A 15,937-nucleotide genomic window follows, 5' to 3' on the forward strand; every position below is an offset into this window, starting at 1 on the left:
AGGAAGGATGCGGGGTCAAGCTGCCCTTTCTGTGGCACCCAAAACCCCCTCCCCTCCTGCCTTGGTCAAGCTGAGATTGCTGAATGGCCAATTTACAGCTTGCTGACTAGGCCGCCTTTAACACTAAGCCATAGGGGTTTCAGGCACTTTACTGGTTTGCCAAAATCTCCCCGTACACTAAAGCCCCTGCGTTCCGGGTGGCCTTGCCTGCTGTGGGGGGCAGCTTCCCCGCTCGCTCCCTCCCTCCTCTAGCTGCCCCCCCTTTTTCCCCCCTCTGGCGGCACTCCTCCTGCCACGCCCCCCAATGGATCATCTTGCGCACCCCCTGCGGTGCGTGCACCCCACTTTGGAGACCGCTGTTCTAGACTGTAAGCTCTCTGGGGAAGAACTGTCTCTATATGCATGGACTGTATACCACTAAATGAATCATCAGCACTTCCCAAATCATAAATACATTTGTTCTTTGGACACAGTCACCCAAAGGACTTAATGAATTAATCTCCTTGGATTCAGCAGCATGAGGGTCTTCTTAGACCCCCCAGCCACTCCCGGATGTCCAGGTAGCGCTTTGTATCAGGTGTCCTTGCCAAAAAGGTATTGCAGCCTTTTGTTTTGTCCTATTGTTTCCCATGTCTTTGTCCTCTTGGCATTAGAACCCTGCCATCAGTGCACAAGGGGCTGTGTCTTAAAACTCCTTGGACACTTCAGCTGGAGTAGAATACCAAGGTGCTTCGTGCCAAGAGCATGGCTTGCATGAGCTCTGTGATCTGCGCTAGCTGTCGATTAACTTCTGGAGGAAGTTGTAAGATTTGTCATGACCAAACTTGATATCGATTGGCTGCTGGCTTTCTCTCTCTCTGTGGGATACCACAAAAGCTGGGGTCAGCCAAGAGGCTTGAGCTAATGACTTCCTGGGTTGAACAGAAGGTGGCAGCGCATTTCGTATGAGAGGCTAGACCCTGGAACTGATTTCCTTCCTCGGCCATCACAGGCCAGATCTTCTGACATTGGGGGTACGCTGCAAGGCTCATCTATCTCCCCAGGGCTCGGATGATTTGGGGAGAGGTTATGAGTGAGTTTGAATAGGCGTATGTAGTGGATAGAAGGAGAGCAGTCTGGGTGGGTGGGAAATCTTTTTCTATGCCTTGGGGGCCTAATGAATTTTTGATGTGTTTATAAGGAGTACACAGAGTTTAGACCCTGGATAGAAGAGTGTGCAGTGGTTTACATAGGGGGGTGGAATTTCTTCCTGACCTAATCAGGTGATCATCTGATGCCCTGAAGCATGAGGATGGCAAACACATTTAACTTTAACATCCAGGATACTGTAGCCCAGGCTGACATTTCCATTCTGTGCCCTTCTTTTGAGCTGCTTATTAAGTTTTTGGACCATGAGCTCCTGGGCAGGAATTTCTCATGTGTGCCTATGCTCCTATTACAGACGCCCACTATATAACCTGTCGGATCCAGGAGTGCTCGGAGACTACCAGAAGTGGACCGTTTTTGCGCTCCATCGACACCAACTCACTTGTTGTCCAGGATGAATATGTCTTTATTCAGGTACATTGACACAATATCCGAGGGGAGTGGGTGCGTGGTGTGGCAGGCTGGGGCTAGGTAGATCCTGCGCTATACAGCATGTTTTCTTCTTCCTGGAGGAAGGAAGGATAGTTTAGCGGTAAGGCATGGGACTGGAAGTCAGAAGGCCTGGGAACAATACTTGACTGGCACAGATTTACTGCATGGCCTTGGGTAAGTTGACTGATCTCTCAGTGCTTTAGCTTCCTTATTTGATATGATGATTCTTACCCACCTTACAGGGCAGATTGTAATTCCCCAAATGGAAGGTGCAGACTGTTGTTATGGTTGTCTGGAAAATGCCATGGAGCACCTGTTAGCAAACCGTGGCCTTGATAGAGAGGGCAGAGAAGCAGTGTCCGGTGAAGACAATGTTGAGTGAGCAGGCATTGAGGCAAATAGAAGAGTTGACCAGGCTTGACAGTCAAACAAGGAGGCAGAAAGCTAATGGGTCAGACAGGAGATCAGCTTGGAAGGCAAAGTGACTAGAGAGCAAGGCAGGGGGATTTGGGAAGAGAGGAAGGTATAAGGCTGACTCAAAGGGAAAGAAGGTTGGGAGAGGTGGGGGGTGGATGACCACCCTGTGGATGGGGAGGGAAGAACCTGAAGGAGGAGACTGCCCAAGAAGGCGAGGGGCTGGATGGAACAGCCCAACTGCTCCCCAGCATGTCCCTTGGGGACAAACCAAGGGGGAGGGGGTGCGAGAATGGCCACCCTATGAGAGAGCAGCTGCAGAGAAAGTTTCATCCAGGTGGAGACCGGGATCCAGGTTTTTGTGAATGGGAGGATTGAGCAATGAAGACCTTGAGGATGGTGGTGATCTTAGGCTACGTCCTCACTACGGGGGAGAGGGGTGTCGATTTAAGATACGCAAATTCAGCTACGCGAATAGCGTAGCTGAATTCGACGTATCCGAGCCGACTTACCCCACTGTGAGGACGGCGGCAAATGGACCTCCGCGGCTCCCCCGTCGACGGCGCTTACTCCTACCTGCGCTGGTGGAGTACAAGCGTCGATTCGGGGATCGATTGTCGCGTCCCGACGAGATGCGATAATTTGATCCCCGAGAGATCGATTTCTCCCCGCCGATTCAGACGGGTAGTGAAGATGTAGCCTCAGAGTCACAGAGTTCAAAGCCAAAAGGGACGACCAGATCATCTGGCTGATCTCTAGTATAATGCAGACCTTCATCGCCACGCAGCCACACCCACACCCATACCACCAACCAGAATTAGACCATAGTACTACAGCCCTCGGGAGGCTAAACTATCATGTGCCACAAGGAGAGAACAGGAGGTACCCAGGTGCACCAGCGCCCAAGAGCCCTGCAATGGCAGAGAAATGATTTGGTGAGAGATGGGCCCAGACGATCCAAGCAAGTTTTGACAGAGATGAAGCTGATGTTTCGGGTGGGAGGATGGGAGTAGGATAACAAAGAAACAGGCTTGGCCCTTCAAGAGCTCTCTCTTTTTGCAGAGCGGGTGGGCTTTTTGTTCTTTTGTTTTCTTTAAAATTATGCAAAATCACTTCGTCTATTGGAAAAAATAAATTAGCTTTTCCAAGTGATTGTTTAACTGGGAAGATCACTAGCTCAGTGCCGGGGGGCAGGGTAGAGCTCCTTTGATGTAATTAGCACTTCTGCCTCTAGAAAATATACCAGCGAATCTTAATAACCTATGTGTCTGCAATTGGAGACACCCATAGATCTTTTGGTAAACATCTACTGTACACCAGACCTCTGAGAGAGCCTGCATTAAACTGGCTTTTTATCTCGGCAGTCTAGAGCGTTCCCAGGCTCTTGTGTCCCTTTCGGGCTTACAGCACATCTGATAAGAGTTTATCATTCCATAAACGCACTAGAACAAGGCCTGGGATGTTGAACTGTTTGTCTGGGTGATGGGGAACCCTGCGTGGTGTGAGCATTTGTCTGCCTTAAATTGGCAACCACTGGAAATGGAGCGCTTGGGGCTGAAATTAATAGTCACTAATTACTCCAAGTAAAAATATTTGGCAACACTTTAAATGAGGTGTCTTAAATGTACTTCGCTCTGCATTTCATTTAGACTTAATTGGCAGATTTTTTTTTATATTATTTTGAACGTTAAATAACTTACAAATTACCATTTAAGGACGTGTTGAGCTTTAACAGCTGCATTAGAGATATGGGCGCAGGCCTTGATTCTGATCTCACTCTATGCCCAGAATGAATCAGGAGATCTAGATATAGATGTCAGCTGGTGTATACAGCTATCTAGAGATCCACCAGTGTATATCCAGTGTAACTGAGTTCATCATTAGGCTAGCAAGGTCAGATCCTCAGCAGGAGTAAAGCTGTGTGGCTCAGTTTACCTCCAAACAAAGCTAACAAGAAGTTAGGGTGCATAATATGGAAAATATTATGATGAGTGGCTTGCCCTCCTCTGGAATGCTGCGTGCAGTAGTGACCACCTTAAAAAGATATTGCAGAATTAGAAGAGGTGCAGAGAAGGGAGAATGATTAGAGGTTTGGAAAATTTTAATATGAAGAGAGATTGAAATGATGGGGATTGTTTAGCGTGGCAAGAAGATGAACAAGAGAGAACACAGTAAACATATATTATGATGGACTCAATTAAAGAAGGAGTGGCCACATTCCAGTTGTCATTCATATGAATGATAATACTACATAATACTTAGACCTACCATGAGTGCAGGGGACTGGACTAGATAACCTCTCGAGGTCCCTTCCAGTCCTATGATTCTATGAATTAAACTCATCACACATTGAATAGCTATCAGAATGATCAGTTATTTCTAAGGTGCCTAGCGTAGTCATATCTGAGCTTGGACAATAATGCATAAGTTATATACTTAAGACAAAATCCCACCCTCAGTTACACCTGTCAAATCTCATTTAAATTAATGAGTTTACTGTGCTGTTGCCAAAGCCGGAACAGGGTTCATATTGTATCGCTGCTAACATCATCTAAAAATTGCCCTTTGCAAAAAAAAAAAAGCCATTTGCAAAAATAACCCCAAAATATATTATTTTAACATGCTTTCGAATAACTACTTTCAAGGGGGTCTGTGAGTCATTCAGCTGCAATATCTCCATTAAAATCAGTGTCGTTTTTTCCACTACATTTTCATCCAGTAGAGAATGCCTACAGTTTTCTCTGTAGCTGTAGTGCACTGCCCATCCTGCCTGTGTCTACTTGTGACCAAAATGGTTTCACTTTCTGAATCCAGCCTTGGAGATGATCCACATCTGCCTATCAGATTTGGATTGCTATTAATTACTTGAGCTGTTGCTCTATTCTCCTGGGTAAAGCTTACATTGTAAACTCTTTGGGCGGGGACAGTCTTTTTGTTATACCTGTGCATGGTGCTTAGCAGAATGGGGCCCTGATCCCTGTTTCAGATCTCTGGGGATTTCCACATTACAGAGCTGGTTGGAAATGTGTTTTCTTTCCAGGGAAACATTTTGAAGGTAGCTATTCATTTTCCCCTCCATTTTTCAGAGACTTTTTCGGGTGATCAAGAACCAAAGTTTTCAAAAACTGAAACATGTTTGTTTTTTCAGCAAAGCCCGAAAAGACTTTAAAATGGAGATTTTTCTCATGACAATTTCCACTTGGCTGAAGAGGCATTTTTGCCCCCTCTTCTCCCTCCCCCAAAAAACCCTCATTGAAAAATTACCTACCAGCTATAAAAACAATAATAATAAAGTGCTCTGGGATGTGTAGCATGGAGATTCTAGTTTTCTTTGACGATGTTCTCCTAGCGTATCAGATGTGCTGCTAGTTTAGCTTATCATCTAGTTAATACCCCTGTGCTCCCACGTCTATCAATATCTGCAGGGGTCCGGAGGGAGGGCGGGGCTATTTAGAACTTTGGACCAGAACTTGGCCATTCTCTTTGAACCAACTATAATCCATGAACATTGAAGGACAGAGATGGGGCGAGGCAATTGCATGCTAATTGGGTCGTTTTAGGATGGTAGGGCGTGGTGTGGCTTGGATAGCCCCGAACACAATGGAGGTTAACCTGGTCTGAACTCTGGTTTAGACAGGGTTCTACAGAGCAGCAGAGTAAGGAAATTGGTGGGTGTTTTTCTGGATTAGAAACTAGAGATGAGTCCATACCAAATCCTCAGATCCAACCCTCTCTGAACCTTGGGGAAGCTTGGCTCCTTATTTGAACTTCGTGGCTGGTGGCCGTTCTCTCCAGTGGACCAAACCAGCCCTTTGGAGCTGAACACCCTTCACCGCGGGAAGAACTTGGAGCTGAATGTGGTAGCAACCCTCCTGCCTCAATCTTCGATCAGTAGGGATTGCTATTTGCCTCAGGATCTGCTTCATTTCCACTTCAAATTGGAAGCTCCCTGCACCATTAACCAAAGGGACACATGATGGGGAGTAATAAATAATCATTATCCCAGCCTTTTTAAAGAGCTGGACTATAGACTCCCTTTCCTCCTGCAGCCCATGTGGCATATTTATTCAGCTGCTCAGGAGCATGTAGGATGTAATTCTAATGAGAGCTGTGTGGCTAGCCCCGAAGTGCACGGACACTGGCTAGTTAACCGTTGTTAATATCTATCGCTCTGTCTCTCTTGCCATTCCTCCTCATATCTGGCCACCTTCTATTGTATTCCATTTGTTGTTCAGTTTCCTGGGCACCTTAAAAACTGGGCTTTTCTCTCTCGACTCTGGTTTCCCCCAAATCAAGCGATTCTCTGATCGGTGGCTGCTCTGAGCACCTGTGTTCAGCGACTCCCTCCAGTCAATCGCTGTTGCTGTGACAGCCGCGCGACTTGAGAACTGCTGCTGTATTGCCTGCTCTTGTTGCAGATGATGACGATAAGGGAGTTAAGACAGAGATGTTAGGGGCAGGGTGGCAATTTGACTATGGCTGGCATTCTTCCTGATTCAAACGGTGTCTGTGGTATTATCACGTGCGAGCAGGGAGCAGTCGCTTTGTCATTAGCAGCCTGGAGGTACGGTGCTGTGAGAGCAAACTGCTCTGTCAACTGATGTTCTTCTGGAGGACTGGATTCTGGGTGGAATGTGGGAAATGTAGGGCAACATTCTCCTCCCCTGTCTGCACCACCAGTCACTTGTCTAGAAGGATGGTGGTTAGGGTCCTAGCCTAGGATTTGAGAGACCTGGGTTCATTTCTCTGCTCTGCCATAAAGGGGCAGCTCTAGCTTTTTTGCCGCCCCAAGCACGGCAGGCAGGCTGCCTTCGGCGGCTTGGAGCGCTGGTGCCTGGAGCCGCCGCTGCTGCCACATAAGAACAGCTATGCTGGGTCAGGCCAAAGGTCCACCTAGCCCAGTATCTAAGTCTTCTGAGAGTGGCCAATGTCAGGTGCTTCAGAGGGAATGAACAGAACAGATAATCATCAAGTGATCCATCCCCTGTCGTCCATTCCCATCTTATGGCAAACAGGCTAGGGACACCATCCTTGCCCATACTTCCTGTGTGACCTTGGGAAAGTCACTTAGTCTCTCTCTGAGGCACTGTAAGCATAAATCCGATAAAAAAGATTGTGAAGTGCTTTGAGACCTGAACTCATTTTGCATGCAAAAGGCCTGACTCACTTCAAATAGTTTTACATCGTTGCAGTTCCATTGACATACGTGGGGTTACTTCCATTGGTATCAGTGAGAGCAGTTAGCCCTAGAAATTCCACAGCTGAAATTCCACGGAATTATTCCTGCCCCCAAATGAATGTGGCTCATGCATTGTGGGACCTCTGATAGCTCCTTCTCGCATAAATATTGGCTTTTTAATGACTACCAGCATAGGAATCAAATTAATAGAGCTGGTCACAAACTTTCAGTTGAAATGTTTTTTCACTGGAAAAGGGCTTGTTTGACTAAATGGAAATTTTAGTGAAAAATTCCAATGTTTGTCCAAAATTTGGGGGTTTCTATTGAAAACCAAAACATTTTTGTTCGTCAGGTGTACAATGAAAACCTAAAAAATGTGGACGCTCTTTCAACAAAAACAAAAAGAATGCACGTTGAAACTTTTCCATGAGGGGAAAATGATTATTTCCCAACTAGCTCTATAAATTTAACATCTCAAAAATAACTAATAAAAATGGCCTATTAATATCATGGTGTGCCTTACAGGCTCTGACTTCAATTCAGGAAAGCACTTTATCACATGACTTCAACAGGACTTAAGCGTGTGCTTCAAGTTAAGCATGTGCTTAATACTCTCCTGAATAGGCATGCTTTTCTGAATCTAAGCCAGTGGTATCAGGTGAGCAGATGTTGGTCCCACAGTACAATTGGCACCAGGCTGCACCTGTTATGTGGCTACTTGATGTCATCTCCTAGGACTGTCAATGTAACAACTTCAACAAGCAACAAATTCACTTGAAGACAAACAGGACTTGCCTTCCACCTAGGAGAGAGAGGGATTTTTTTTACCATGAAATCTCACAGCAATGAAACTAGATGGGGTGGGGAGTTAAACTTTTGATTTCCCCAGCTTGGATCATTCTCTCTATTTTCATGGAAGTTAAATACACCATGTTCTAATAGATATCTTTTTTCCTCCATTTTTTTTTAACTGGGAGACAAAACGTCTTAACAGAAATCAATCCACACAATTTATTTTTAACTTCTCCCTCCTTAGCTGGGATTGATTTTTATCTTCGCAATCAATGGCAGAGAGAGCGGCTTGGTGGGACAATGGTGTTCTCTTTGACTTATCAGATCTGGTCCTTGAGATTTCTATTGAAGAAATTATTAAAAACTGATTGCGAAACTAATAGGATGAAGACTTTTAAATGATGAACATGATTACACCTGTTTTACTGGTGAATAATGCTTGCCAGAGCTGATCTTCTGCTACACCCATTTAAAATACAAAACAAAGCTCTGATGAGGGGAGACAAACATCCTGGTCTACACTGGGGGGGGGGGTTTGATCTAAGTTACGCAACTTCAGCTACGTGAATAACATAGCTGAAGTCGACGTACTTAGACCTACTCACCGCGGTGTCTTTACTGCGGTGAGTCAACTGCTGCCGCTCCCCCGTCGACTCTGCCTGCGCCTCTCGTGGCGGTGGAGTACAGGAGTTGACGGGAGAGCGCACGGGGGTCAATTTATCGCGTCTAGACTAGACACGATAAATCGACCCCCGCTGGATTGATCGCTGCCCGCCGATGCGGCGGGTAGTGTAGACATATCCCGAGAGACGAGAGAGAGTGCTAGTTAAAACCCTTTGTAAGGCAGTGCCATAAAGGAATAGGAGCAATGAGTAGTTAGGTGCTTTCCTATTTGCTGACACGTCTACTTCCCCCGTTCCTGGCACTGTTTCATCTTTACCATGGCAAATATTATTGAATTTGGAACTCAAAGCTCAACAGCTGTTGGTAAAAATTGATTAACTTTTTCTTTTTTTTTTTTTTGGTCTTTTATTTTGTTTCTAGGGGGCTTTTTATTCCATAGTTTTTTATTTCTCTCTTTCTCCCCTCGACACGTTGTCTGCGACCTCAACTGCATTTGCAGCAGGAGATGTAAAGTCCTTGGCAGACTGAAAAATGTTTCCTCTGAAAATCCTTCAAAAGGAGATTTAATGCGTACAATCGTGTGCGTTTCCAGTCGGTTTCTGTGCAGGGAAATTGCACGGTTTCCAGGCGTAACGCTGCCTGTGCTGTCGGTTTGTTGTCTTAGGTGTAACTGTGCACGTTTTACTACACGAGTTGTCATTAAAAAAGTCAAGTATTTCACCTCTCTCTACTGCATAGCTGTATCTGAGCTACCACAGTATATTTTATTCAAAGCAGAGAGGACAGCATCTCGGGTAATATGACTGTGTGCTATTTCAGTTACCTGATTGACTGCTGACTTCAGTAGGAGGGTACTCAGAACCTAGCAGCATTAAGCCTTTATGTGTCTACACTATAGAATCATAGAAGATTAGGGTTGGAAGAGACCTCAGGAGGTCATCTAGTCCAACCCCCTGCTCAAAGCAGGACCAACCCCAACTAACACATCCCAGCCAGGGCTTTGTCAAGCTGGGCCTTAAAATCCTAGATAGATACATAGATAACGTATAGCATATATAAATGCCTACATACCATGAAAACACAATTCCATACTAAAGCAGTCAACAACATAGCAGCCTGTAGGCTTAATATGGCATGATCCTACTATGCTAAATTCCCAAATATAATTCAGAGAATGCTGTGGCATTTTCCCACTGCTTCTGAGCTATGGGCTTCTGCCCTCTCATTATAGTGTAGTTTCATTACTGGGAAGAGCTGGCTCCCTGTTATCAGAAAGCAAGGGGATCCGCTGAAGGCAATAATTCTTGGTAAACAGGTGTCTAGTGCCTTATTCTGAACTACTATCCAAAGAATGACTGACAGAAGGAAGCTGGGAGTTTAGTTTTATAATATAGTAGTTGTCCCCATTCACTGCACTGAAGAAAAAGGAAAGAGGAAAAAGTTGGGGCATAGGAAACTACCCCATTTTGGCTGGTAAAATAGTAGTTTTGTTTTATGTTTAGGCAGAGGAATAGTACCTTAGACACAAATCCTCAAAGCTATTTCATTGCCTAACTCCCAGTGAAATCCTAAATACCTTTGAGGATCTCCTGCTTAGCCCACTGGCCAATGCCAATGCCGTGTTTGTACTACTCTCTGTCCTTCCGAACACACCATCTGTTGGTCACTTCAGTCCCGCTTTTCTGCTAGACACATCCCTTCCCCATTATCATGAACCATTCAGCTCCATGATCTGTGCAGAGGGGAGGCCACAGTATAGAGTAGTGGGGCTGCCCTGTCATGACTGGGATGGGGGAGGCCTGGCTTAGCAGATAAGACCAGGAGTCAGGCCTAGTGGTCAAAGTAGGAGTCAGGAGTCGAGTCAGGGATCAGGAAACAAGCAAGGGTCAAAGCGGAGTCAAGTCAGGAATTGGAGCCAGGGAACGAGTGCAGGGTCTGTTGCAGTAACAGGCCAAGTACTTCCAGGTTGCCCAGAGAGCTTCCTGGAACTCCCTCCATGCTTAAATAGTGTGCTGGGGCCAATCACAGTTTTTGGGGGGTGCTGTCAATCGGATCGTCTGTGGTTGGCACTTCCTGTGGTGCTTCGTCCCCCCACGGGGTTTATAGGGGATGGATCGCAGGTCTGCGGTGGCTGCGGGTTGGCAGTGTGGAAGCGTCAGTCATTTAGAGCCCTGCAGGCCTGGGATCTAATCCTCCAGCTTCTTACATGCCCTAAGCTTAGGAAACAGACTTAGCAAAGGTGTGGGACTGCTGCTATGCCCAGCTCCAACCACTGCTTGGCTACTAGCACGTGTGTTCCTTCAGCATTTCTTCAAATTATCTGAGCATCGGGAAGAGGATAGACCCTCTTTAGGACAGTGATTACAAGCCAGCTTGGAGCTATGGACCTCATGTTGTTCTAAAACACCACTTGTGACCGCAAAGAGGGGTGGCTACTAAAGACTACCGTTCCCAGTAACAAGGCGGTTGAGAACAAAATAGAGCACTGCATGCTGGGATCTGTAGTCTTTGAGGGGCCACTTCTGGCTGCTTGGATCATAGTGAAACTTTGGATACTGGGACCTGTCTACCAGGCCTCTATATTAAAACCAAAGGCAGCTGCATTTTTTTTTCCAGTCCCTCTGCTCCTGTCAAATGGCCTGTGTAATTTTTGGTTAAGAAAAGTTTCTTCTGCCTTAGGCTTAAAAAAAAAGATGAAAAACCATTTCCTTCAATGTAGCATTCGGGTGCAGGAGTCGAGCGTTGTTCTTTTCACACCACAGAAAATTCAGAGCTGATTGGATTCATAGTAATTCTTGCATAATTCTGTTTACTTGCTTGAAAGCCTGCCAGTCGTCATAGAGGCTATGGAACTGTCAAGTGAGTAATGATGTGTGATGGGCCAGCGTGTGTAATTTCTTCTTTCTATGGAAGTTTCCCATGTTCTCATGCAAATACCAAAATAAATAAAACCAAGATCAAACCAACCCTTCTCTGGAAACTCAAGTGAGAACAGATTTGAAGAGGAGGTAGAACCAGCCCTGGAAAGGGGAAAAGAGAACACAACTCAGGAAAGACTGAGGTGTTTAATAGCAAACACATTTTGTCGAAGGAATCCTTTCCACTGGCCAGTATCACAATTAAACCCGTAAAATAGAAATCCAGAAAATTAGATTAATGAGTCAGTCATTAGCAAAGGAGAAGGAAAAAAGACAAATCCGGCTAATTCTGTGCTGAGCACGACTGATGAGCATAGAGCAAATAACTGGGTGACATTCATCATAAAAAGCAGTGTTGGCGGGAACAGCTATAATAATCTCCTGGATTTACAGTGCCAGCAAGTTTGTTTCTAGGAAAAGGAAAAGTTCACCAAAATAAATTAAAATAAATCATGCTGGAAGGGCATAACGAGTGGAGTCCCGCAGGGATCAGTTCTGGGTCCGGTTCTGTTCAATATTTTCATCAATGATTTAGATAATGGCAGAGAGTACACTTATAAAGTTTGCGGATGATACCAAGGTGGGAGGGGTTGTAAGCGCTTTGGAGGATAGGATTAAAAATTCAAAATGATCAGGACAAACTGGAGAAATGGTCTGAAGTAAATAGGATGAAATTCAATAAGGACAAATGCAAAGTACTCCACTTAGGAAGGAACAATCAGTTGCACACATACAAAATGGGAAATGACTGTCTAGGAAGGAGAACTGCGGAAAGGGATCTGGGAGTCCTAGTGGATCACAAGCTTAATATGAGTCCACAGTGTAACGCTGTTGCAGAAAAAGTGAACATCATTCTGGGATGTATTAGCAGGAGTATTGTAAGCAAGACACGAGAAGTAATTCTTCCACTCTACTTCGCGCTGATTAGGCCTCAACTGGAGTAATGGGTCCAGTTCGGGGCACTACATTTCAGGAAAGAGGTGGAGAAATTGGAGAGAGTTCTGAGAAGATCAACAAAAATGAAGGTCTAGAAAACATGACCTCTGAGGGAAGATTGAAAAAATTGGGTTTGTTTAGTCTGGAGAAGAGAAGACTGAGAGGGGACATAATAACAGTTTTCAAGTATTTAAAAGGTTGTTACAAGGAGGAGGAAGACAATTTGTTTTTCTTAACCTCTGAGGATAGGACAAGAAGCAATGGGCTTAAGCAAGGGAGGCTTAGGTTGGACATTAGGAAAAAATTCCTGTCAGAGTGGTTAAGCACTGGAATAAATTGCCTAGGGAGGTTGTGGAATCTCTATCATTGGAGATTTTTAAGAACAGGTTGGACAAACACCTGTCAGGGATGGTCTAGATAATACTTAGTCCTGCCACAAGTGCAGGGGCCTGAACTAGACGACCTCTCAAGGTCCCTTCCAATTCTATGATTCTATGAAAAGGGGCCTCCCTAAATTCATTCCCTACCACAGCGATTACCAGACTTCATGAATGCTGATAATTTTTGGGGACTCTATTAGCATGGGTATAGATCATGCAAAAATCAGGTCCCAGCTGAGATAAGCTTTATATAGCTCTTGCTGGTGGAGATAGCGGGAGACTTCCCATTCGCTGGCTTTGTAGGGCTGCTACCTACAGACCACAGTAGGCCCTAGTTCAAGTTTTCGCCAAAGTGAAGCACCAGATACAAAATTCAAAAGGAGTCTAGCTAATGCAGAGGGAACTACCCTAGTTGTTCAAGCCCCAGTTTTGCATCTGTTCATCAGTTACTGTGGCCGATACCCTAGTGAATAATTATTTTTATATTTTGCACCTGCATAGCATTGATCTGAAGACCTTAAAGTGCTCACAAGCACTGGTTGAGTCTCACAAACTCCCTGTGAGGTACATACATATTGTTATCCGCATTTCAAAACACCTTAGTTACTTGCTTATATGGTGTTACAGCTATTCAGAAGAGCTGGGAATTGAACTCAGGAATCCTGACTTGTCTTTGAGTGCATTCATTCCCTTTGTTCTGTGCGCCATGGTAACTAGCTGGTGGTGTAATCCTGGGCCAGACCCTCAGCTGGTGTAACTTGATTTACTTCAGTGGGACTATGCTGATTTACACCAGCTGGGGATCTGGCTCATGCAATAGAAGGCAACAGCACGAGAAAGGATAGGAGGAGAAAGTCTAGTGTGGCCTGAGGAATAATGAGAATGACTGTATTAGGTTGGCTCTATGTCGTTGATACAAGAGGAGCTTATGGTTAGTATAGGTCTTAATTTTGGTTTTAAAATACAAATTGAGAGTTGAGTGGCCACCCACCCTGCTTTCTCCAGGGTAACCCTTGTTGTGATGGGGTGACGGCCAGGCAGCAAGGTTGTCCTCCTGAAAGAACCCTCATGGCGCTTGCACCATCATCACATCAGCAGGTTGTGGCCTGGAGATGTTACTTGGCCACTCTTGAGTTTATCTTGAATGACCAGTGTCTCTTACTGAATCTACCAATGACTTTGTGACCTTGGGGAATTCATAAAGTTTACCCAGAAGGGACAAAGACTGTCTAGTCTGGCCTTCTGTATTTCCCAGGCCATTAAACACCAGCCAGTCACCCCCATACCAAACCCAACAACCAGAATTAGACCAACGTATCCCCAGGAGATTAAACTATTAAGTGCTAGAGGCAGAGAACAGGTGCCATCAAGGTGCACCCATGCCCACGTCACTTTACTGCTCTGTGTCTGTGTTTACCCTCCCATCTTGTCTGTGTCTTGTCTCTCACGATGTGTTTGCACAGTGATCATTCTTTTGTCTTGGTTGGGGCCTTTAGGTACTAGGCTATTATTAATAATAACAACAAACATTTAAAGGAGAGAATTCTACTTGGCTGTGTTTTGCTGTATTTCCAATGGTTTTTCTTTTCTCCTCTTAAGTTGTCAATGGAAAAGTCTCGTCCTCGTCAGATAACAAATTCATGATGCATGCAACCAGTATTACCAGGACCTTTGAGTGGCAGCTCCTCTAGGGGAAAATGCCACCGTCTATAGATGATATCATTGCTGAGATTATAATTGATGCTATAGCAATATACTATATAAACCCATTCGGAAATATCACTGCCAGATATGAAGAAAAATTACTTGTGGGAGAATCTATGTCCTTTCTGTTTGCTTACTGGAAACTTAAAAAGCCAGTAAATCATGTTTTGTGTAATAAAAGGAGTGTTGTGTATTGTATTATCTAAAAATCTGTACGCTTGCCAGAGCATCCAAGAATGGAAATTGCACCGGTCTGAGATGTGGCATCGTCAGCCCTGGACCAGTGCCAAAAAGCACCTTCCCCGGAAGACTGAGGGATTAATGACAGTATAAAATCCAATCTCTCACAAATGATCAGGGGCTAGGAGCGAATGTAACATATGATTGGAAAGCTGAGAATCTTGCTTCTCATCAGTGTATGGCATTTATATGTAGCCTTGACAGGTAGTGAGCATTCAGTCCATAAGATCACATCATTCTGATTACTTTCATCTCTCTCCCCCGCCCCCCACCGCCTTATCTCAAAGGCAATGTTATTTCCGAGAAACCAGTATTTTAGCTAATGTGACAGACCCAGACCAGTGGGGTACAGGAGTCGGGTTGAGGGCAAATATACTGGTCACTGGATGAGTAGTTTTCTATTCCCTGAGTGACCAGAGCAGGGGCTGCACTAGAGTAATCAGGAACCTGCTAGAACCAGTTAAGGCAGGCAGGCTAATTAGGACACCTGGAGCCAATTAAGAAGAAGCTGCTAGAATCAATTAAGGCAGGCTAATCAGGGCACCCGGGTTTTAAAAGGAGCTCACTTCAGTTTGTGGGGGGAGTGTGAGGAGCTGGGAGCAAGAGGTGCAAGGAGCTGAGAGCGTGCGTGTGCTGTTGGAGGACTGAGGAGCACAAGCCTTATCCGACACCAGGAGGAAGGTCCTGTGGTGAGACTAAGGAAGGTGTTTGGAGGAGGCCATGGGGAAGTAGCCCAGGGAGTTGTAGCTGTCATGCAGCTGTTACAGGAGGCACTATAGACAGCTGCAGTCCACAGGGCCCTGGGCTGGAACCCGGAGTAGAGGGTGGGCCCTGGTTCCCCCCAAAACCTCCCAATTGACCTGGACTGTGGGTTCTTCCAGAGGGGAAGGTCTCTGGGCTGTTCCCCAACCCACATGGTGAATCTCTGAGGCAAGAAAATCTGCCAATAAGCGCAGGACCCAGCAAGATAGAGGAGGAACTTTGTCACACTATATAAAGCATCCGAGAGCTTTGAACCCAGTTTGCAGATGATAAAAGGATTGATGTGTCTTGTTTATTATTTGTATGATAGTCGTGCCCTCTGACTGCACTGCAGATCACTCCAAGATCATGGAGCTATTCAGCTAGGCACGGCACAGTCTCACCAGTTGGCTTCACTGCCGCCTGGAGGT

General features: G+C 45.4%; 1 protein-coding gene across 1 annotated transcript in view; it reads left to right on the forward strand.

The window, feature by feature from the left end:
• The window catches only part of SORCS3 (sortilin related VPS10 domain containing receptor 3), a 464,482-nt gene that overhangs the window by 353,858 nt on the left and 94,687 nt on the right, over positions 1-15,937 (forward strand). The window contains exon 7 of the mRNA XM_024208853.2: positions 1,442-1,560. Coding sequence (XP_024064621.2) covers positions 1,442-1,560 — 119 coding nt within the window. The remainder of the gene's footprint in view (positions 1-1,441; positions 1,561-15,937) is intronic.

This window comes from Terrapene carolina, unplaced genomic scaffold, assembly GCF_002925995.2.
Source record: "Terrapene carolina triunguis isolate 2854851 unplaced genomic scaffold, T_m_triunguis-2.0 Scaffold95, whole genome shotgun sequence".
NCBI classification, from domain to species: domain Eukaryota; kingdom Metazoa; phylum Chordata; order Testudines; family Emydidae; genus Terrapene; species Terrapene triunguis.